Source organism: Sceloporus occidentalis, unplaced genomic scaffold, assembly GCF_023333645.1.
Source record: "Sceloporus occidentalis isolate IW3139 unplaced genomic scaffold, rSceOcc1.0.p SCAF_2, whole genome shotgun sequence".
Lineage (NCBI taxonomy): Eukaryota > Metazoa > Chordata > Lepidosauria > Squamata > Phrynosomatidae > Sceloporus > Sceloporus occidentalis.
This window is the reverse complement of record NW_028316982.1, coordinates 55,561,433-55,585,059: the sequence shown is the minus strand read 5'-3', so window position 1 is coordinate 55,585,059 and position 23,627 is coordinate 55,561,433. Positions and strand designations below refer to the sequence as shown.

The 23,627-nt window shown below is 43.9% G+C and overlaps 1 protein-coding gene across 3 annotated transcripts in view; it reads right to left on the bottom strand.

The window, feature by feature from the left end:
- Nucleotides 1-23,627, bottom strand: part of GIGYF2 (GRB10 interacting GYF protein 2) — a 112,055-nt gene extending 88,428 nt beyond the window's left edge. For 2 of the 3 annotated variants that reach the window (XM_089509510.1, XM_089509511.1), the window contains exons 1-2: nucleotides 23,470-23,622; nucleotides 7,718-7,778 (exon numbers count right to left, since the gene is read on the bottom strand). In XM_089509510.1, the coding sequence (XP_089365636.1) occupies nucleotides 7,718-7,758 (41 nt within the window). In that variant the 5' untranslated portion in view covers nucleotides 7,759-7,778; nucleotides 23,470-23,622. Of the gene's footprint in view, nucleotides 1-7,717; nucleotides 7,779-23,469 lie in introns of all 3 variants that reach the window. The other variant, XM_089509512.1, reaches the window with a different exon arrangement.

Genomic DNA, 23,627 nt, shown 5'->3' with positions numbered 1-23,627 from the left:
GGCTGCCATATTTTGCACTAGTTGAAGTTTCCGGACTAGGCACAAGGATAGCCCCATGTAGAGCCCATTACAGAAATCAAGTGGTGAAGTTACCAGTGAATGTACAACAGTTTCTAGGATCTTTACTTCCAGGAAAGGGCGCAGCTGGCGTATCAGCCGAAGCTGATAACAGGCGCTCCTGATCGTCGCATTCACCTGATTTCTCATGTGAAGCGACAGATCTAGGAGCACCCCCAGACTGCAAACACAGTCCATTGTGGAGAGCGTGACCCCATCTAGGACTGGAGGTTGCAACCTTATACCTGGTTTGGGAGCCCCTACTTTAAGTACCTCCATTTTGTCTGGATTCAGCCTGAGTTTGTTTTTCCTCATCCAGCCCATTACCGCTTCAAGACACTGATTGAGGGGAGAAATGCCATCTGTTGTCATAGCTGCTGATCGGGACATGGAGAAATATATTTGGGTGCCATCAGCGTACTGATAACACCCTGCCCCATGTCTGCGAATGATTTCTCCCAGCGGCTTCATATAAATGCTGAATAGCATCGGGGACAGTATGGCGCCTTGAGGGACGCCACATTTAAGCTCTGTTTTCTAGGAGCGACTCTCTCCAAGCATCACCCTCTGGAATCTACCCGAGAGGAAGGATCGGAACCACTGGAGTCCAGTGCCACCGATTCCTAACTCTCTCAGGCGTTCCAAGAGGATGTCATGATCTATTGTATCTAAGGCCGCTGAGAGGTCTAGAAGCACCAACAGGGTCACGCTTCCTCTGTCAATGCCTAGACAAAGATCGTCAGCCAGAGCAACCATGGGAGTCTCCACCCCATATCCTGTCCTGAAGCCAGTTTGAAATGGGTCTAGATAATTGGTTTCATCCAAGTTGAAGGGCGACAGCCCTCTCGATCACCTTGCTCAAAAATGGAAGATGGGATAAAGGCCTGTAATTCTTCATATCCAGGGAGTCCAGGGAAGGTTTTTTCAGGAGCGGTCTAACAACTGCCTCTTTTAAGCAAGTTGGAACACAACCTTCCCTAAGGGATGCATTGATGACATTTCTAAGAATCACCCCCCTGGATGGCCAGCCATGATGGGCAGGGATCGAGGGGACATGTCGTCTTCTTCACATTTCCAAGGATCTTGTCCACGTTGTCAGTATTCACAAGCTCAAATTGATCCAGTTTAACCTCAACAACGGGTTCACCGGACACCTCATCAGTCGATTCTGCTGCAATCCCAGCATCCAGGTCGGCTCTTATCTGAGAGATTTTATCTGCGAAGTAGTTGTTAAAAACATCACAGCAAGCCGTTGTCGGGTTAAGCAAAGGGTTCTGCACAGGTGGAACGAACCTGTGTCAGTTCTCTTACCACCCTAAACAGCTCTGCTGGACAGGACTCCACAGATGTGATACGTGCAGAGGAGAAAGATCTCTGTGCTGCCTGTATCACCTCTCTATAGGTACGAAGAAATTTCCTAGGACGAGTTCTGTCAGATAAGAGTCAAGTGTCACACCAGTCGCGTTCTAGTCGTTGTCCAACCCGCTTCATTTTCCTCAGATCTTCAGTGTACCATGATTTACGATTAGGTGCATATTGGAAAGGACACTTGGGAGCAATTGTGTCGATGGCCTTGGCGAGATCGGTGTTCCAGGTATTAACCAAAGCTTCGACAGAATCACCATAAAATAAATATTACATTATCAAAATAAAGCTCTTTATAGTTTACAACATGAATACTTATTTCCTGATGAATACAATGTATTCAAGTATAGCTTTAAGATGAACAACATTCTTATTGTAGAGAATGGCAATATTCAATTGGATTGATGAAGATGATGCTTATTAATTCTATCCTGGACACATAAGCCTCAAAATAATTATCAATAACTGTGTATCCAAAATCATGGTAATCTCCATTGTAATAAGGTTGTACTGTAACAAGCACACATCTCTACATTTTTTCCATGGACAAGCCAACAGAAAGTTCATTCTGAACATTATACATCCTTCTGATCACTATTTCTATACAGTGGATCTGTATCTAGGGGGAATTGCTTCCAGGGCCTCCCCACAGATATAAAAAAAAATGTGGATGTTCAAGTCCCTTATATAATGAAACTTTACAGTATATAAAGCTTGTTTGTCACTCAATTTCTTCCACCTACTCAAGCACACATAGAAGGAGGTGCACTGCTGCTGCACAGGTTTCCCACCCAACCTCCACTGACATTTCTGAAAAGGTTGTCAAGTCGTGTCCCATTTGACAAGGTTTCCCATTTGACAAGGTTGTCAAGTCATGTCTGACTGTAGGAAGAGGTGATTATCTCCATTACTAAACCAAAGACTCTGTGATCATGCGGCCAGCATGACTGCATGGAACACTGTTACCACTCTTTTCCTCTCTCCCTCTGCCCCATGCACACAAAGAAGGCAGCAGCAATAGGCACTGCACCCATCATCCTGTGACACTCACTTCTCACTTTTCCCCTCTCGCTCTCTATACCATGGGCACACCAAAGGCAGCCAGCACATGGAATCCCAGCCTCCTCTCCCCACCCTGACAGTCACTTCTCTCTTTTCTCCTCTCACTCTCTGCCCCATGCATATATCAAAGGCAGCTGTCAATGGCGTGTGCATAAGCCTCAGACTCCCCTTCCTACCCTACACTCACTTTCCTCTGTCCCGTGTGCACATTGAAGGTGGTAGCTCCCACTGCCACCAGACAAAAAGCAAGAGGGAAGTGAGTGTCAGGGTGGTGAGGGGAGGCTGAGGCTTGCATGCCTGGCGGCAATGGCTGCTTTCAGTAAGAGTGAGAGAGGAAGAGATGAAAGTGAGTGCCAGGAGACACTAAGCAGGTGAGGCTGGGGCTTGTGTGCCCAGTGGTGGTAGTTACCCCAGTCTCTCTTCTCACCTGTCCCACTTCAGCAGCTTCTTTGCCCTCAGCAGAATGCCGCAGACCAGTTTCTACCATGGACCTCTTGTGAGGCCACCAGGTGAGGTGCAGAAGAGATGAGACATCCTGCAGTGCCTTTTGTGAGCCTTTTTAAAAATACAGTGGTACCCCGGGATACGAATGCGCCGCCTTACGAAATTTCCGGGTTACGAAAAAAATCCATTCAATTAAAGAGTTCCGGGTTACGAAGGTTATTCCGGGTTACGAAGAAAATTTTTGGTGCTTTTCGGCGCGATTTCGCACGAAATCGCGGCTTTCGCTATTAGCGCCTATGGGCTTTTCGGCTAGCGAAAGTTTCCGGGTTACGAAAGCGGCGGCGGAACGAATTAATTTCGTAACCCGGGGTACCACTGTATTGTATTTTTTATTATTTTTAATCCAAAGTGGGTTGAATCCATGGATACAGAGCTGGTGGATAAGTAAAGCCCACTGTGCTAAGGCGGCAACTTCCATCCCACATGTGGTAGCTGCACATACTTCCTTTCTCATTTTAGAGCTGGGGTGGGCAAAGTGAAGCCGGTGGCCTGTGTACACCCTAAGAACCATTTTAGCATCCTTGGGGTAATTTTTTTTCAAAGAAATTTTTTTACCCAAAAATGAAATCTTGGGGCTGTGGAGGGCAATTCCATTACATATGGACTCCCTAGACCCCTTGTGGCGTTGAAACAAAATTTTGCAAAATCTGTAAAAATGTATTTTTGCCTGAAAAATGTCCTCTAGGGGGACAGGAAGTCCCCCCCATGTCCCCTAGAGGGTGCTGGGGGACAAAAAAAATCTTGATTTCTGCAGCAGCAAGTGTAGTTACAGGTACAGCCCTCCAAAATCTCCTGGCAGGCTAATGATGTCCCTGGTCTTTTATAATTGTCCATGCTTGCTTCAGAAGCCAAAATCCATGAGTGCCTCCCTGCCCTACCATAGACCACATTTGAAATTGGAATTTTAAAAAACTTAAAATAGCCCCTCACACCCTTTGGAAGCACACCCTAATTCTAACATCCCCCTTAACGAGCTATTTTAGGTGCAGAGGAGGATGTGACTTCTGATCATGCACATTTTTTTAAAAAGCAAAAGATGTAAAATAACTGAGAGGGGTGTAAAAATCCTCCTCCATCCCCTTAGAACCTTTTGAAGTAAAAAATGAATGTGAAAAATGGGAGTGCTGGGAGATGCACTGGGGTTTAAATGCAGCCTATGGGGTCTACTTTGCCCAATCTGCCATATACAGTGTATAAATAATAAAATAATAAAAATTTTATTTATATACCGCCCTTCCAACAGATCAGGGCGGTTAACAACAGGTTAAAAACAATAATAAAAACACATCAGTACATAAAAATACAGCCATCACAAATTCAATAAAAAAAACAGAAAAGCCCCAAATTAGCCAATCCCCTTGCCAGTGAAGAGGGAGGAGGCCCATTGGACTTTAGTCGGGGAATGCAATACAGAAAAGGAAGGTCTTTAGATCCCTTTTAAATTGGGCCAGGGAGGTGGCCGAGCGGAGCTCTATGGGCAGCGTATTCCAGAGGGCCGGGGCGGCGATGGAGAATGTCTTCCTAGTGGTGGAGACAAGCCTAGCCCCAGGAACCCTAAGTAATTGCTGCCCAGATGTTCTGAGGGTGCGGGACGGAATGTATGGGGAGAGGCGGTCCTTCAGGTATCCTGGGCCCAAGCCATTTAGGGCTTTATAGGTCATCACCAACACCTTATATTGTGCCCGGAAGCGAATCGGCAGCCAATGCAGATCTTTTAACACCGGTGTGATGTGGCTGGCCCTGGAGGTACCAGTGACCAGCCTGGCTGCCATGTTTTGTACCATTTGTAGCTTCCGGGTTTGGTATAAGGGTTGCCCCATGTAGAGTGCGTTGCAGAAATCCAGTCTCGAGGTAACCAGAGCATGTACCACAGTTTCAAGGTCCCTCTGGGCCAGGTATGGGCGCAGCTGGCGAATAAGCCGAAGCTGATGACAGGTGCTCTTGACCGCCGCATTCACCTGAGCAGTCAGGTGACGGGACGAGTCAAGAAGCACCCCCAGACTGCGCACGGAGTCCTTCACAGGGAGCGTGACCCCGTTCAGGACAGGTGGAACCACCGCCATTCCTGGGCCAGGGGAACCTATCACGAGTACCTCCGTTTTCTTTGGATTCAGCTTGAGTCGGTTTTCCCTCATCCAGCCCATTACCGACTCCAGACAGGCCACGAGAGGAGAGACGCCATCCTCAGTCACTGCATCAGTCGGAGACATAGAGAAGATTATTTGGGTGTCATCAGCGTACTGATAACCCCGCGCCCCATGTCTCCGGATGATCTCTCCCAGCGGTTTCATGTAAATGTTAAATAGCATGGGAGACAGAATGGCTCCTTGAGGGACCCCAGTTATAAGGGCCCTCTCATCGGAGCACACGTCTCCCAGCTGCACCATCTGGGACCTCCCAGAGAGGTAGGACCGGAACCACTGGAGCGCAGTGCCCCCGATTCCCACCTCTGCCAGGCGCCCCAGAAGGATACCATGGTCTATGGTATCGAAAGCCGCTGAGATGTCCAAGAGCACCAACAGGGACACGCTTCCCCTGTCGATGCCCAGACGGAGATCATCGACCAAGGCGACCATGGCCGTCTCAACCCCGTAACCCACCCGAAAGCCAGTTTGAAATGGGTCCAGATAATCCGTTTCATCCAAGACCGCCTGAAGCTGGATTGCAACCGCCCTCTCGATCACCTTCCCCAAGAATGGCAGCAGTGAAACTGGCCGATAATTATTATGTACCAGGGGGTCGAGGGAGGGCTTTTTCAGTAAAGGTTTTACAATGGCCAATTTAAGAACAGATGGAAACTGCCCTTCCCTCAAAGATGTATTAATAATCCGGCGTAACAGTAAAGTCACAGCCGGTCCCCCCTGGGCCGCTAGCCACGAGGGACAGGGATCGAGAGAGCAGGTCGTCTTTCGAACACTTCCGAGGATCTTGTCCACATCATCGGTACTTACCAACTCAAACCGATTCAGTTTAACAAAGTCCACGGAGGCTCTGGATGCCTCTACCCTAGGTTCTGCTTGAATGTCGGCGTTAAGACCTTCGCTTATCCGAGAAGTTTTATCCGCGAAGAAGTTATTAAATTGGTCGCAGCAGGCCTTAGAAGGTTCCAGGATCTGGTTCGGGGCAGGAGGGAGCTGAGTTAGCTTCCTGACTACCCTGAACAACGCTGCTGGACGCGACTCCGCGGACGCGATACGAGCACCATAGAACGAATTCTTAGCTGCTCGTATCGCCTCTCCGTAGTCCTCTAACAGTTGGTCTAGGAGAGTCTTGTTGTCTAAGCGAAGGTGTTTCCGCCAACGGTACTCTAGCCGTCACAGTTCCCGCTTCCTTGCCCGGAGATCTTCCGTATACCAGGGCTTACGTTTGGAAGCGGGTCTGAGAGGGCGCTTGGGAGCGATGCTGTGTATAGCCCTCAAGAGACCGGTATTCCAAATACCAGTCAGGGCATCAACAGAGTCGCCGTCACTTCCAACCATGTGTCCCTCTAGGGCTTCCTGGAACCTTTTGGGTTCCATCAGCCTTCGAGGGTGGACCATCCTAATAGGTCCACCACCCCCGGGAGGGATCTGGGTAGCGACCTTGATTTTTGCCTCTACCAGGAAGTGATACGTCCATGGCAGGGGGGAAATATTTGTTATTTCCACCCACGGATTTTCCGCACCCGAACAGAAGACCAAATCAAGAGTATTACCCGCACAATGCGTGGGACCCGAAATCAGCTGGGACAGGCCCATGGCCGCCATGGTATCCATGAATTCGCGAGCTGCACTGGGTGGAACATAGCTGGCCGTGAGGGAGATGTTGAAGTCGCCCAGGACAAGTAGCCTGGGCGTCTCCAGCATCAGTTCAGCGACCAGCTGTGTCAGCTCGTTAAGGGAGTCCGTTAGCGCACGGGGTGGCCGATACACCAACAGAATCCCTAGACTGTCCCTCGCTTTTAGGGTCAGGTAAATACACTCGATGTAGGACTGCAAGACATGTTGGCAAAAAAGCAGATAAAGGAATATCTTTGCCTGCACACAATATTTCCTTGCAGGAAAAGAAATATTTATTAATTTATTGCACTTCTATCCCACCTTTCTCACAAAATGGGAGATAACAATCAAGAAGTACATCTACTGCCCCCTAGTGGTTCTTCAATACTGCTTTTTGTCTGTGTCATTGTGTTACTTATTCTATTCTTGCTGTTGTCACTGTTATTTCAATTTACTAAATAAGTTTATTTTTAAAAGAATAAAACAATGTTATGAAGAATCACGCCTCTCTATACCAGAAAGAATAAGAAATCTTAAGAATAATCCACTGGCATACCTATTCTATGTCGTCACAAGATGCTAAATTTCTTCACAGTGAAAAAGGTTTAGCCCTTAATTCAAATCAAGGTTTCAATTAACCACTTGTCATCATACACTTGGTTCAACAACTCATATTATTTCACAAAATGAAGCAATGAATCTGTACTATGTGTAAGGTCTTTGATGTTTACACTGATTTGTTAGAAGTGGCTTTGATTGACTGGCTTCTGTTTCTTTTATTAATGAACATATTTTTATCTGCTTAAATGTATTACTATCTAAGTTTATTAGTCAGCTGCCATGTATGCCTTTTTGGCATAAAATATGTTTACTACATAAATAAACCAAGTGTAATAAATAATATTTAATTAATAATAAATAAGTTCACATTCTTACTAAAAATTCCTTAAAAACATATATAAGAAACTCACCATTCAGGCCCAAAGTTAAGCGTCTGAGTTTCTGCTGCCATTTTTTAAAAAAAGTATTAACCTGAAAAATAAAGAAAAAGATCATGAGTCCGCACTCTCTTGACAACAAAGGAAAAGCTATAGCTAGACACTCTCAACTGTATTCTAAGTACACTCTCAGTATTCAAAAGTGGATGTTCTTGTTGCTAAACAAATGAGAGAGGAGAGATCATCAGTTTTTTTCAGAATGGGGAGGCACATGAGGAAGCAAGGGCTACTGGATCCTTTCTCTGGGGTTAGTTCTAGATCAGCCTTTTCAAAATGTTATCCATGAAGTTTCCCAAGTGCTGAAGAAAAATCTTTCAATTTTCAATATATAAAATCCAGTGTTGTTACCAGGATCCAAAACAGCTGACATGACTTACTAGCCAGACTTGATACATGTAAACCACTGATCCATTCTCAGCACCAAATTAATGCCATGGGAGTCTCTTATCATGCTGTGTTCTACTTCAAGCAGAAATAGCACATTATTTTCTGCATCAGCAATTGGCAGGACTCCATAAAGCCTCCATCACATCCAAGATGAGGAGAGTAGGGGATTTCAATGCTGTGTGTCCTTGAACATATATACATAAATTATTCATCAGCCCATAGGGCCAAAGCAGGTGGCCTGGACAGAGTGGCCTCTGGCTGCTCCAGCAATTTGGGAGCCGTCAGGAGCAGATTAAATCCACCGGCTCTTGCCAGCATGGCACAGCCTTAGCATGGCTTCCGGCCACTTTGGGGGCATGGATCATCTAAACACCACACCCACAAGCTGCTTAATTTTGCCTGTCTGTTTCGGGCCATAAAGAACAGACATTGATTTGATCAACCACAAATAGCAAGATATGCCTCCAGGCAACCAGGCAAAGGAACTGTTACAGTCTGGAATGGCACTGACCTGTCATTCAATCTACTTACATGCCATAAATAACTAACACAAGACTATGTGTGCAGGATGGTTACTTACAATGTTGTACGTATAGGAACAGTGTGATTGTATTTGCTCAGTGATGTCAAATGTGTTGCAAAATGAGAAGAAAACAATTCTGTTGCCTTTCTGTAGGAGGTTATTGTACAGTGGCCCCTTCCTATACACGGGGGATCCCTTCCGGACCCCCCTCCATATGGGAAAAACCGAGTGAGGTTAAATCCCTTTATTTACTATGGTGGAACGCTCCCGTTCACACCATTTTGTCCTTCGCAGCTTGCCATGCATGTAAGCTGAAATCCATATATGCTGGTCTTTGACCGTAATAAAGAAATTCAAATATTTCAAATTTCATATACAGCAAACCCACACATGGCGCAGGCTGAGTGTACTCAAATTCCACCAGCTATTACATAGCAGGGGTAGCCAACAGGGGTTCAAGGGAAATGGTGGCCTACTATAGAAAGAATGTGACTTCCCAAAGTCACTCAGCAGGTTTCCATGTATGAGTAGGGATTTGAACCCTGGTCTCCCGAGTCCTAGTCCAACACTCAAACCACTACAACCACACTGGTCATGAGAAGTTGATGTACTGTACTGTATTTGAGTTTCCTCCTACTCAGGTATTTGATTTCCAAAAGTGGTGCTGAAGGATGATTCCTTGCCCACTGACAGTTGTGATATGGGGTTCCACGGGACTCCATTCCACTCCCTTCCACTTTGCTATTTAACAGTCACATGAAGTCACTGCAAGAGGTCATCTGAAGATTAGCAGTGATTGATAGGAATAACAATCATGTAACAAGATGTATGCAGTATAACTCTGCAATACTGCAACTAGTATAATGGTCAATGTAATATACAAGGATCCGTTCCAGAACACACATACATCCCACAGATACCATAATCCATGGATGCTCAAGTTCCGGGACTTCATGGTGTGTGCACATGTTTACGCCAGCCCCATAGTCCCCAGTACTGGCACATGTATGCGCCCACACCGCCATTAGGAACAACGGGACTTGTTGTCCCTAATGGCAATGCAGACACATGCACATGCTGCCACTAAGGACAATCGGAGTTGTACCCATTGGGGACATCCGCGGGCTTGCCACCTGTGGATGATTGAATCTGTGGCTTGTAAGTTCATTTTGTATATTGCTTTTTATGTAGGTTTGTAACACACACACACACACACACACCTTTTCCACATTTGTTATCATGTCTTAATTATACACTTGTATAATTTACGCTTCATACACTCAGGACTGTTACTGTTAGTCATCTGAAGATTGACAGCTACTAATGTATTTGCGGCACCCATGGAGCATGCTCTCATTCTCTCTTTTTTCAATTAATCCAGGTGAAATCAGTGCCTGAGTGCAGAAATGGTCTTCATAGAGCTAACTGAAAATCAAGATGAGAGAGATGCTGGTACTAGGTAGATTATCTGTCCAGTTGAGTGATGTTCAACCTTTTTCACAGGAGTTGTACTCTTCCCAGAGGGTCAGGTCTGCATTTGGATAATACACTTAAAACTTGCATAATGACAGTAAGTACAATGTTACAGAGGCATGCCAACATCCAAACAGAGAGATCATATGCTGGTAGCCTCATGTCTGGATCACTGCTGTGCACTAAATGCAGGCCTGTTTTTTGAACACATTTCAGAATGGGTAGCAATGCTATTAACGAAAACTAGCTGACCAGAATATATAACAATTTTATCTGTTCTAGCTACTCTATTTCCAGGTCAAATCAAATCTGTTGGGTATTATCAGCTCCTTAGGGCTGGGATGACTAAGTTAGCATGGACTGTATAGCAATAGCAAGTACTTTTCTACACCGCTTATCAGTCACTTAAGCACTCCCTAAGCAGTTTACAATGTGTAAGCTAATTGGCCCCAACAAGCTAGGTACTCATTTTAGCGACCTCGGAAGAATGCCAGGTTGAGTCAAACTTGACCCCTTGGGTGATATTGAACTCGCAACCTTGCAGTTTGTAAGTGAGTGGCTGCAGTACAGGCCTTTAACCACTGCACCACCAGGAGCAAGTCTAAAGCAAGTAAAAGCATTCATCCCCAAATTTCCTTCCACTCTGGAAGACTATTGTGACAAAAAAAATTAAAAATAAATTAAAAATAAAGCAATACAAAATTATTCATTTTACAACTTTTGTTATTTTTCCTTCTTTCCTGACCCATCCAGGTAGTGGAAAGCATTTCTGTAATCTTTGTGTGAAACACCACAGGGGAATTCCTAATCCACATATTCTTCTTTTGTTAAAAAAAAGCAAGTATCAATACTGACAGAATAAAAGCAATTAATCAAATCTACTGATATGCAAAAAATAAAAATCAGAATAAAAACAGAAAGTCAAACTTTTATTTTTTCCACATTTTTTATTCCACTGTTATTTCCCTTTTCCGATCTCTTCCAAAGACAGCAACCTAATAATTATCTTCCAATTTTCAAAACAGTGCTCACCACGGAAATGTTTGGTTAGCATTAGTAGATGCATCCATAGGGCAGGCATAACAGAGGTCTCTAGAAGTGGTTTGCACAGCATCAGGCAGAAGATGCTCTGCCCTCGTCATTCAGAAAGTAGAAATCTTTCAGAGAGCCTGCCAGAGTGTCTTGTAAGAGGGACAGCACCATCCAAAAAAACAAAAAGCTTGGCTGAATGGAGGTGGGAAGGGAGAGAAGAAAATACACCCCTCCCGCAAAAGCAAGAGCAGGATGGGGCATGCACACGCACTCCCATTCCCTCCCCATGTTTTAGCTGACACAGGGGAAGGCATGTACTCATCTCTCCGCCCCCCCATGCTTTAGCCAGCTAAAGGATGCCATCTAAAGCACAGGGGAAGGAAGGCAGGAGGGGCACATGCACAAAGAGGGGAAGAGGAGCGCTTGCACACCCCTTGCACTTTCCCCCACTTATTCTCAGTTTTTCCACTTTCATGGGAGCACCTTGCACCCCTAACCCCTGTGAATGTGGAGGGAAATTGTACATGTGAAAACTAAAGGGGAAAACTGGTGACAGCCACTACTTTGGTGAATTGTTTTATTTACAGGGAAGGGGGACTGGTGTTCTGGGTACACACAGACGCTACAGGAGATGGGCTATGCACACCTGCTTTAAAGTTGTTAATGGTATAAGCCAGGTTGCCAGAAGAATCATCAGCTATCACGTCTACCTGTATATGAAGATCAGAAGAAGATTAAAAACCCTCCATCCACCCCAACTGCCACTGCCCTGGCTGCAGAAGAGGCAGGCACAGCTCATCATGCCTAGGCCCAGAAGCAGATGAAAGGTCCTCCCTGCACTCCAACTGCCATTACACTGGCCTCCAAGAGAGAGAAGAACTAGAGAAGAATCTGCTGGACTTAATGTCCTCTTTTCCTTTGTGTCTTGTCTTACATAGATTGTAAACTTAAAGGCAGGGAACTGTCAAATTAACCATTTGTAAGCCACTAGATAAATAAATAAAGAATTATTTTCAGTGGCCTTTCTATAGATACATTCACCTAATGAGATGCATGAATAGCTGCTAGAATAGGCTTTCCTAACCCTGGTTAGGAAGTACCCTCTCCCGAGAACCTTGGACAGTGCCACAATGTATTACTTTGGCACCAGGTGAACATTTTGTTCTCTCAGTTTTTAGTTTTAAGATTAATGTTTTTAACTCCATTGTACTTAGCTGCCTTTGAGACAATTTTGACTTACGGCGAGGCCATGTATAAGTCTAGAAAATTTAGTCAAAAAATTAACCCAAAAAACCCAAGTCAACTTATCCACAGGTCAACGTAAGTACAGTGGGGCCTCCGCATACGCGGACTTTTTATAAGCGGCTTTGAGCGTACGCACTCAAGCCGCTGGGCGCGCGCACGGCAGAAAGGGCGGCGTGTCCCATTCAGTCGAATGGGCGCGCGCGCCCGTTGCGCCCCGCGCACCTCTGCGCCGCCGTGCACGAGAGTGTAATATGTCATGAAACCACTGACTATCTTCTGTTCTATCATCTATCCAGCCTTTAGAGTGAGTACAAATAGTTATGCCTGCTGGAATTTTGTAATTTCTTTGGCATTGTTTTACTTTGTTTAATCCTTTAGATCCCTTGTTACATGCCCCTAAGTTTTAACATTGACCTATCAACAGGTCATATCAAAATCCATAATTTTGGCCCAAAAACCTGCCCTTGACTTATATATGAGGTCGACTTATAGTGGAGTATATACTGTATATTCTTGTGCTGACTGAAAACCATCACCATTCTTGGTTTAAATTGCCCTTTAATTTGCGAGATCTTATGGAAGAAGCCTCTTGTTCTTCCTATTTTATTGCCAGCTTCTATTTCTCTGCAATTATTATTATTATTATTATTGCCACATAACCATCATTCCCATACACCATGGACATTTTTGGTCTATGCCATGACTCTGTCCACAATCATTAGATTTTAATGTTATTTATGTAATTTTAATCTCAATTGGTTTAATTCTTTTTAAAGGGGAGATATTGTGTATATCATTGTATGATTTTATATGTTGTTCACCACTTTGATTGTTTTTTTACAAAAAGCAGGATACAAATAAGTTTTATTTATTTATTTATTTATAGTAATTATTTTTGTCCTTGCCCACTAATTGCTGAACAGTTCCATTCAGGGTTCTTGTTCTATTCCTGTCTCCCTTTTCTCTTCTTTCCTTTACAGCTTGAAGTGTTTCATCTGTCATCCATTGTTTCTTCTCTTTCTTTTGGCCACAATTAGCATCTTTCTGTATTCCTCTTTGACTATGTCCTTGCCCTCTGTCCACAGCTCTTCTGGTTCCCAGTCAATTAGGCTTAACAGTGCAAATCTATTTTTCATTTCCCCCTTGAATTCTGCTTGGGTGCCAAGATTGTATTTTGGCATGATAATTGGTTTTGTGTTCTTCTTCAGCTTTATTCTTATTTTTCACATTAGTTGTTAATGATCTGTGCCACAGTCTGCACCTGGTCTAGTTTTTGCTGGAAGAATTGAGCTTTTCCATCTTCTGTTTCCAATTATGTAGTTATCTGATTTTTGTATTGGCCATCTGGTGATATCCATGCATGCATTCTCCTTTCTGGTTGTAGGAAGCAAATGTTTATAACGAATAGCTCCAGTGTATAAATAGTTGTATTCTTGATGGCTTTATTTTTTAATGTAAAATTGAAATATTTGTTTATTTTTACATATTGTTTTAAATTTTCTTGACCTAAAAATTCTATTGTTAATTGATTTGAGATCATTTGTTACTAGATATTCAACCTTTGTAACAACAATAACTAAAATGCTACTGTTACTAATAAAAATACAAATACTATATTGAGGAAGTTAAATATAATGCTGGTAGATTTTATGGTCAACAGATTAATTCGTCCAATTAAATTTGTCTAGAATTAGATGCATTTATATTACTAAATAAAAACTTACAGAATAATCCTAACTACCTCTAGCCTGGCTCTCTGGGAGGTATAATGCTATAACAGGGGTATAGTATTCATATGAAGAATTCAGTTTCATATTTAAAGCATAAATAAAGGGGTCAAGGGTTGCATGTTCTATGTTATGGTATTCTGCCAAACTGGGTTTATGTAAAGTTGGTAGCCACAAACTGAAACTAGGAAATCAGATACAAAGGTAGAAAGAACAAGTTATCATAGGCCCTCTCCAGACGGGCCCTTTGCAGCGCGTCCACAATGTGCTAGGGTTACCTCAGGGCGGTGTCCGGGAAAGCTGCCAGCAACACTGACCGTAGCTGACAACAGAGCCTTTAGTTTAGTGGAAGTAAAGCAGACCCTGCAAAGAAGCAGTCCGAGGGCAGGTCAAGAATACGAGCTGAAGTCAGGATTCCAGAGATTCCAACGTTCCGAAAGTCAAGCCGAAGTCAGGATACCGGGAAACAGCGTAGTCAAACAGTCCAGGGTCAAAACAGCCAAGAGATAACGAAGTCCGGTCCGAGGTCAAGGTAACAAAGAATCTAGATGCTAGTGCTAGCAGCAATCACGCCGAGGGATCATGCAATAAACTCTAGCAACCAGCATTAGTCTCTCTCCCACTTAAGTAAGGGAAACTCTCCCTCGTGCCACCTGAGGCTGGTTGGCTAATTGCCTCTCGGCAATCCTCTGTGATCTGCGTCTGCAAGCACTCTCGGCTCTTCTCTCTTTGTAAGAAGGCACCTGCAGGCAAGCTTCGTCTCCAGAGTCACCACTAGACTGTGGTACCGAAGGAAGCCTCTCTTTGGCACTAGGACCTGGTTGAACCTTCTCCTCTGGGGCTGGAGGATCACAGCTGGGACCTGGCAGGGCAGGAACAGCACCTGGCGTTGCCTCAATCAGCCCTTGCTCTGGAGGAGGCTCATCCTCCTCCTCATCCTCCAAGAGCTGATCTTGGCTGGCCATGACAGGCGGTGTGTTCACACACCCAACAACGCTAGCACGTCAGTGCGCCACAGTCACACAGCGCCATGCAAACGGTGCACGCAATGATTAAGTCGCAGCTGCACCACCTACAAACGGCGCTGCGCAGCTGCGACGTAATGGAGCTGTCTCTGGCACTTTGCAGCGCCACAAAAAGGAGCTGCTTTTTACAGCTCCTTCTTTGCTGCGCAGCTGCGCAGCACCGTATGTAGGCGGCAGTGCTCCTGTGCAGCAAAGAGAAGCGCCGAGGAGGCGCCTCTTTTTGGCAGTCTGTACCCCACCTATATATAACATGTGCAAAGGGATCTTGTAGCATCTTGACTGTAATAAGCTGGTAGCATGAACTTTCATAGACTTCAGTCTACTCCATCAGATGCATTCTTCACCCCATGCATCTGAGAAAGTAGAATGAAGTCTACAAAAGCTCATGTTACCAGCTTCTTTCTTTCAGGTAGTCTCAAAGATCCCTTTGCACATTGATTCTCCAGGCTAACACAGCTATGTCCTTGAATTCTATATATAAAGTGTTCATGATAATAAGTAACCAGAAAAAGTTGTTGCACCTTTTCTTCTAAAAGGTGTTGCACATTCCTGTGACTAACACAAAAATATTATGGTTCTATCTGCCATAAATAGTATCATATCATAGTATTATGATAAAGCAGCTGTAAAAAGTATGTGTAGCTGTGTAAAGTGTTTTTTGTGTTTTTTAAATCAAAGTTTTGTTTCATTGCATTAAAACGTTTGTACAAAGAGATTTTTAATTGTATTGTGCTTTTAAAACATTGTATGCTACCTTGAATCCCATGCTAGGAGAATGTGGGATATAAATTAAATAAATCATGTGGGTATGGCATATTTGGCAGAGTGGTTTAGTGTTGGACTACAACTCTGGAGACCAGGGTTTGATTCCCAGTTCAGCCATTAAACTTACTGAGTGACTTGGGCACGTCGTATGCTCTCAGCCTCTGGGGAAGGCAATGGCAAACCGCCTCTGAACAAACCTTGTCAAGAAAACCCCATTGTAGGTTTCTCCTAGGGTTGCCATAAGTTGGAAACAACTTGAAGGCACACAATAACAACAACAGATAGAAAATAGTTGCAATTATTTATTTAAAGAAATGTTTTAAACTTAGGAGTGAGTTTTATTTATCTTATTTGTGTTGCCCTAAATACCAAAAAGGCACCAGATCCTGTCTGATCTTAGAAGATAAGCAGGATCAGCTCTGGTTGGTACTTGGATTGGAGACTGCCAGTGAATACCAAGTGCTGTAGGCTATATTTCAGAGGATGGAATGGCAAAAGCATTTCTGACTATTCCTTGCCTAAGAAAATCCTGTGAAATTCATGGAGTCAGCATAAGACAGTAGGCAATTTGAACGCATATACACACAACAGTAGTCCAACATTCTTGGAAAGCAAGAACAAAAAAAAAACTGTACAAAATACATTTTTATAGGGCCTCAAAGAAAAAAATATCTGGAGAAAAAATCTGAAAGAATCCATCCACTCCAGTTATTTCTGAGCCTTCAACATCTCTAAGTAAGGACAAACTGGGTCTGGATGTGATATGATAAGTTCTGCAGAGGATCTCTGAGACACTTAAATTTAATAGTAAGCAAATGAGGAATCATGGTCTTGAGAAAAGAAGGGTTTCATTTTTTCCCCTGTGCTTTTTTTTTCTCATAAAGATGCATATCCCTCAATGGTCTATATCTATATGGCCAGAAACATGCAAATACCTTGTATACTTCACTCATGTGGAAAACATGGGATGAGGAGAGTGAAATTTTCTTCAGAGCAACCAATGTGAAGAAAAGGAGTTAAAGTCCTTAATTTAACTACAAGAGCCAATACAGTAGAGCCACTGAATCAGTGCAATTTAGATACATATTGACAAATTATTCAGAAATTAATCCAATGGATCTATTCTAGCTGGGATTGGCAATTTGAGTTAGTCGACAGTTTCTAACTTTGGTGCTATGATCCTGATTCAAATCTACTTGGGAGATTAATAATAACATTTTCAAAAAGGGCTACATTTAATCATGCCCTCATTATTCAGACCTTCTGCTCAAATTGTTATGAGACTAGTATTTAAAAATCAGCAGACTAGTAGCATATTTATTGGATGTGAAGTTTATACATTCATTCATAAAGATAAATATAGAACTTGAATTCACACTAGTCTTTCTTTGACTATATTATAGTAAAAATTGTCCACAGAGATGGATCAAGGTGCCATGATCAAGCTTTACATTAAGTGCACTTGCACAACACAACAAGCCAAGGATCTGTGGAAATGCTACTTGGTCATTCCCACTTTCTTTGCTCTGTAGTTGGTCTATAATTCTGTCTGGCAACAGAGATTATTTCCTCCAAAAAAAGTACAAAAAGCCACCAAGATATTGCCATTCTGGCTTGCTGGAAAGGAACAAACCAAAGAAGGGAAGCTTCCCCTTGTCAGAAGAAACAATAAACTAACTGCAGATCAAAGCACTGTGGCATGTTTAGCTACACCAGCACATTGCTCATTCACAACAAGCCAGAGTTCTTGTGGATCTCTGGCCTGTCATATCATACAAATGCTCTCATTATCTTATTCATGACTTGACAAGTTATCAGGCCCTAGGAGCCATTTCTGTCCAACCAGATTCTGATGGGTCACACTTCCCTGAGCCTCTAAAACCCCACACTGCCAATCGCCCTTTTTTTTAATTCTCCAAGTAGCAAATAACACTCCCCAGTTCTTCTAGTCAGTACAATTAACACAATGGTCCAAAACATACTGCAGAAATAATCCAGTTCATGACTGCTTTAACTGCTCCAGCTCAATGTTGGGACTCCTGGGAACTGTAGTGCATTGTGGCATCTGAGAGCTCTCTGACAGAGAAGGCTGCCTCACAAAACTACAGTTTGGAGAATTCCCTAGCCAGGGCAGTTACAGCAGTCCCACACTGGATTATTTCCACTGTGTGCTTTGGACCAATGTTGTCTACCCTGGCCCAGTTCAGGCTAGAAAATATGTTTTTAAAGCAATGAGAAGTGTTCCAGGATTAAAGAAACATGAAGCAACTTATGGGAGTGGGAAAAGGGGTTCAAGGGGGGTGCTGGGCAGCTGGGGACATCATCCAGTCTCTGAGCTACCTTTTGCTTGTTGAATGCCTTACATCCCACCTTTGGGATAAAGGTGAGATATAAGTGCAATAAATAAAATTCAGATACTTTCTGACTTATGGCACCCCTGAGGTGAAATTATCATGGTATTGTTTTGATAAGATTTGATCAGAAGGGGTTTGCCTTCACCTTCCTCTGAGGCTGAGAGAATGTGACTTGTGCAAGATCACCTAGTGGGTTTCCATGTCTGATCAGGAATTCAAACCATAGTCTCCAAAGTCACAGATAAATGTTCAAACCACTACATCATGCTGGCTCTACACTGCACTTTAATCCATTCTACATGCATAGACTGAACAGCACAAAAACAGTACAGTATTCCATCCTCAGTCACAACCAATGATCGGGATCTCTTCCTTGTGATTACATCTTTGGACAATCAAAACAAGAGATAGCCTCCCTCCCCAAAGAGAGAGAAGAGATCAGAGAAGGCCTGCCATACTCTAGGCCAGTGATTCCCAAAGCAGGTCACATGCCCCCCAGTGGGCAGCAGGATGGTGAAGGAAAAGGAGATGGTAGGGGGCAGTGAGGAAAAAGAAGGCAGCAGGGGGGGCCTTCAGTCAAAGTACTAGTGAGCAAGAAAGACAATGGGAACCAGCAGCCCATACCAGGTGAGTAAAGAGTTAGGAGCATGTTGCAGGAGGGGAAAGTGATAGCAAAAAGAAATTTTCCCATTTGGGATCCTGCTTAACCTTTGTGAGCTCTGTCAGGACTTGGCTGGCATGTTGGAGCTATGCTGCTGCTCCTCCTTTCTTTCTGGCAAGAGAAGTAGCAGCAGAAGAAACAAATGTTTGTATGGGGAAGGGGTGAAGTAGCGGGAGGTGTAATTTGGGGATTCTTCAAGAGTCCTTTGCCTCTCTCAGACTGATAGTCCTTTCTTACCATGGAGAAAAGTGGGAAGTTGAGACTCCTTGCTTGCTGGGAAGAAACTTCTCCTTTTACACCCTGCCACCTTGGGAGCAGCAACTGAGCAGCCGGTCAAGCAGTGACCAAAAAGCCTCTCACCTGCACCATCCTTTGCAGCTAAGACAGCACTGGCAAGAGGCTTCTTGGTTGCTGCTCAGGGAGCAAAGGGAGCAGCAACCAAAGTTGCTCAACCAGCTGCTTGGTTGCTTGCTTCCTTTGCACCTAATCACCCCAGAAGCAGCAACTGAGCAGCTGGCCTTCCTTTTGCTGTCAGGTCAGTGTGGGCAAGAGGGAGGAGCAAGCCTGGGCCGCTGCCACATTCATACATGAGCCTGAAGTGGGGACAGCGACAAGCCAGTCACAGTTGAGGTAGATGCTTCTGGCCAGCTGCCTGCTGCACAAACAGAAGACCTAATATGAAGAAGTAGGCATTGGGGATTGTTGCCTAAGAGGAAAATGGGTAGTAGCCTGAAAAAGTTTAGGGACAAGTGCTGTAGGCAAATCAACTTGCTACAGGGAGCACCACTTCTGGGGGGGGGGGGGGGGATGCAACAAAGTGTTAATATTCAAATGGTGCAGCAATATGTTTTAAGTAATGGCTTTATCATTGATGGGGGGAGGCCAATTTTTTTGAGCTCTAGTTTAGGCAACATGTTACCTTTGGCTGGAAGAAGGACAAGGTGGAAAACAATCCTAAGTACTGCCTAGTCATCAAATTTACCAAAATTTATGGATTACTGCAAAAACATGTAATAACCCGATATTATTTACTGGACAGCCTTCAAAAGTACCAGAGTAACAAGCAAAATTAATTAATAAATAAATCTTCCATCCCCCAAAAATTTTTTAGTCAAGTATATAACACAATCAACTGCCCAGATCTCAATGTTAAACTGAAGTTGCACCATATCATACATTAGCCTTTCCCAGCTTGATGCTCTGCAGATGTCCGCAACTTCTACAGCATTGCTGACCACTAGGCAGCACTGAAGTGCACTCAAATCCCAAACATCTGGTGAGTAGCAGGTTAGCAAAAGCTATCAAAACATTTCCTCATTACTGGATAATAATTTTATATAGAGTGGGACTTTTCTGTGCTGGCTGTAATACTCTATCCAAGAGCTCACTCATTAACTGCTGGGGTGGGTGGGTGGGTGGGGGGAGTTCTATACCAAAAAGCTGTCTCCCCTGAAGTCAACAGAAAAGCCAACCCAAACAGCATCTCTTCATAATGTAGATCAAGTTGTGTCTGTATTTTAGTGTCTCCTAAACTGATGACTGATTTCAATTAACTTTAACATTACACCTTTGAGCATCCCAAAGTTTCCAAACCAACACCAAGCTTCAGACCTAACTTCCATGTTATAGAACCAGAATATCTACTCATACTAAGCCTAGAGCTGAAAATGACACTATCATTTATAATGTTTCATTGTCTAAGGTGTTTCCAAAATTAGTGCTGAAAGAGATGTGCACAACCTAAAATATAATATATGATGAAAAAGAGTCAAAATTATTTTCAGATGTTTTCTTTGGGACAAGAGTCCAAATGATATTCCAAAAGTATAGTCTCATCTCTAAAGAACAATTACTATTCTTCTAATATTTATATTCACATTTTCAATTTAATTTGTGACACTTGAAGATGTGAACACATTTACAAAGGTTGTGTAGCGCTAGCATCCTTCCTGGCTTGTGAAGACATGTTGGGAGGGTTTCTGGCTAAGTTCATCAACACCTAGCAGGAAGAAATACACTTGTTTCCTCAATCATTAAATGAGATATTTGGGTCCATGCCTATGAAACTATATATGAATACTGAAGATTCAACTAAATTTACTATGTTTTCATTACAGCTAGACTTATCAGACATCTCTGGAATAGATTCTATAAACCTATTCAGTATACAAAATTGTATTAATCATCCTGTCACAAATAATGCCAAAACCTGTTAAGTTGCTATCTTCCATGGTTCAGGTTATAAATCCAAAGTTATTTTTATCTTCTGAAATGCTCCAAAAAGAGTGTCTTGTCCATGGTTACTTCTACATCCCCTGTTTGGTCTGTCACCACTACGGGTGGTTAGACTTCTTTTTAATGACAAGTGCCTTGAATTTTCACAACAATCTCAAGTAGATTTCCAGCATGTCTAGTTTTTTTGTGGGTTTTTCGGGCTATGTAGCTATATTCTAGAAGAATTTGTTTCTGTTTCACCAGCATCTGTGACTGACATCTTCAGAGAAGATGCCAGACACAGATGCTGGCAAAACGTCAGAAACAAACTCTTCTAGAACATGGCCACATAGCCAAAAAACCCCACAAAAAACTATGGATGCCAGCCATGAAAGCCTTTGACTTTCCATTCCAGCACGCCTGTATAAAAGTGAACAAGATGCCCTTCTAGGAGGTATACAACACTCATAGTACTGGATTACTAAATGTTTAGTTCTCCCTTTTTTATTTCACTTGACCATTACAAAAAGTGATTTTGCAATATGGTTTCCTGTAACTTTGGTGTCTTCTAAATGAAACTTAAGAAGAATCATAGAATCCTGGAGCTGGAAGTGACTACAAAAGCCATCTATTCAACTCCCTGCCATGCAGGAATAACAGTTATAGCTCTCCTTAAAGATGCTCCTCCGACCTCTGCTTAAAGACCTCCAAAAACAGAGAAGTCCACCACCCTCCGAGGCAGTCTGTTCCACTGTTGAACACTTCTTACAGTAATAAGCTATTCCTAATGTTTAGGTGGGATCTCTTTTCTTGTAATTTGAATCGATTTGTTTGTGTTCTAATCTCTGGAGCAGCAGCAAAGAAGACTGTACCTAATGACATATTTACTAAGAACTAATAGGACAAAATTTCTGTGTGCCCAAAGTGTTCTAAGACGTCCTAACTTCAAGATACCTGCTATATTTGCAAATGGGCAGTAAGTAAACACTGGTCCAAAACACACTGGAGAAATAATCAATTTAGCAGACAGCTCCGGTGCCACAATAAACTACAGATCCTAGAATTCCCTAGCACTGAGCCAGGGCAGTTAAAATGGTCTCAAACTGGATTATTTCCGCTGTGTGTTCTGGACCCAAATCAGCAGAACTGATTCTTCAATTCACTAAACTATGGATATTAACAATATGATTACAGTGAATTTATAAACTGTGTTTCCTAAAGGGATGTACTAAAACAAATGATAGTACTTGCCCATAGGGAAACACTGGGGAATAATTATCCATGGAGAAAGCATGCTTGCCCATTGTTTATGTGTTATATTTTATGTTGGTGCTGGGTTGGGGGATTGTGAAATTAGCCACTGAACAGTTTCAGCTTCTCTCTAGCCCACTTCTACCTTGCTGTTTCCCCAAAATACACATGGTTTTCCATTCCCCAACCCCCCTCTGCATATTCATATTGCCCATAGGGAAATATTCTATGTTTCCCTAAGGACAAGTATTCCCCCAATGTTTCCCTATGGTCAAGTGTTCCTCAGTCTTTCCCTATGGGCCAGCACTGTCGTTCGTTTTAGTATCTCCCACTTCCCACAGCCTGCTTCCAGGTGGGAGCACCTGTCACCTCCAGTGGCCTGTATCTACCCGAGGCCACTGACCATTTCCAGCTTCTCTCTAGCCTACTTCGAAGCCTGCAGTTTCTCCCAAGAGGCACACGGTTCTCCATTCCCCACAAAACCCCTAATGTGAATATTCACGCAGAGGGACAGAGAGAGCCCTTCCTGGGCTGACATGAATTACTCTCCTGGAGCTGCTGCCTCCCTTTCTGTGCTGGCAAGTCATGACCGTGGAACAAGAATGGCTTCCTCCATGATGACACACACAACCCCACAGGACCAAGAGGAAACAGCCACCCAGTTAGTAAGGCACGTGTGGGAAGGAGTGTAATTGCAGGCTCCCCTTTGGCTCTCTACCAAAGAGAAACCCATTATCCCCCGCCCAGCAGTTCCTTCCTAGTCTCACCCACAGAGAAGGAAAGCTCCATAGCTGTCTGGTGTCAGTCCAGACCCCCCAAGCCTCCCCTCAAACAGCCCCACGCGCCACAGCTAAGCAACGGACAACCGTCAAACCCGCCCCCCCCAGCTCCCCTCTCCCTTCCCGGGCCACGACAGCTAACTGAGACCGGTGCTCGGCGAGAGGCCTAGCCCTGTTTCGAGCCCCGGAGCCCCGACAGTTGGCCAAGCAGAGGCCTAGAAGGAGGGGAAGCGCCTCGGGGAAGGGTCCTGCCCGAAAGGTAGGCTGAGGCCAAGGCGGGTGGCTTTACCTGAGGTCGCGGACGGAGAGTCTGTCGGATCCCAAGCCAATCCTCAGCCCCCAACAACACAAGATGGCTGCCGCGACGCCACGCAGGGTCATGTGACACGCGGCCCTGGCTCCGCCCACTGCTCCAAGCAGGCCTCCTCATCCTCCCCGCTCCGCCTC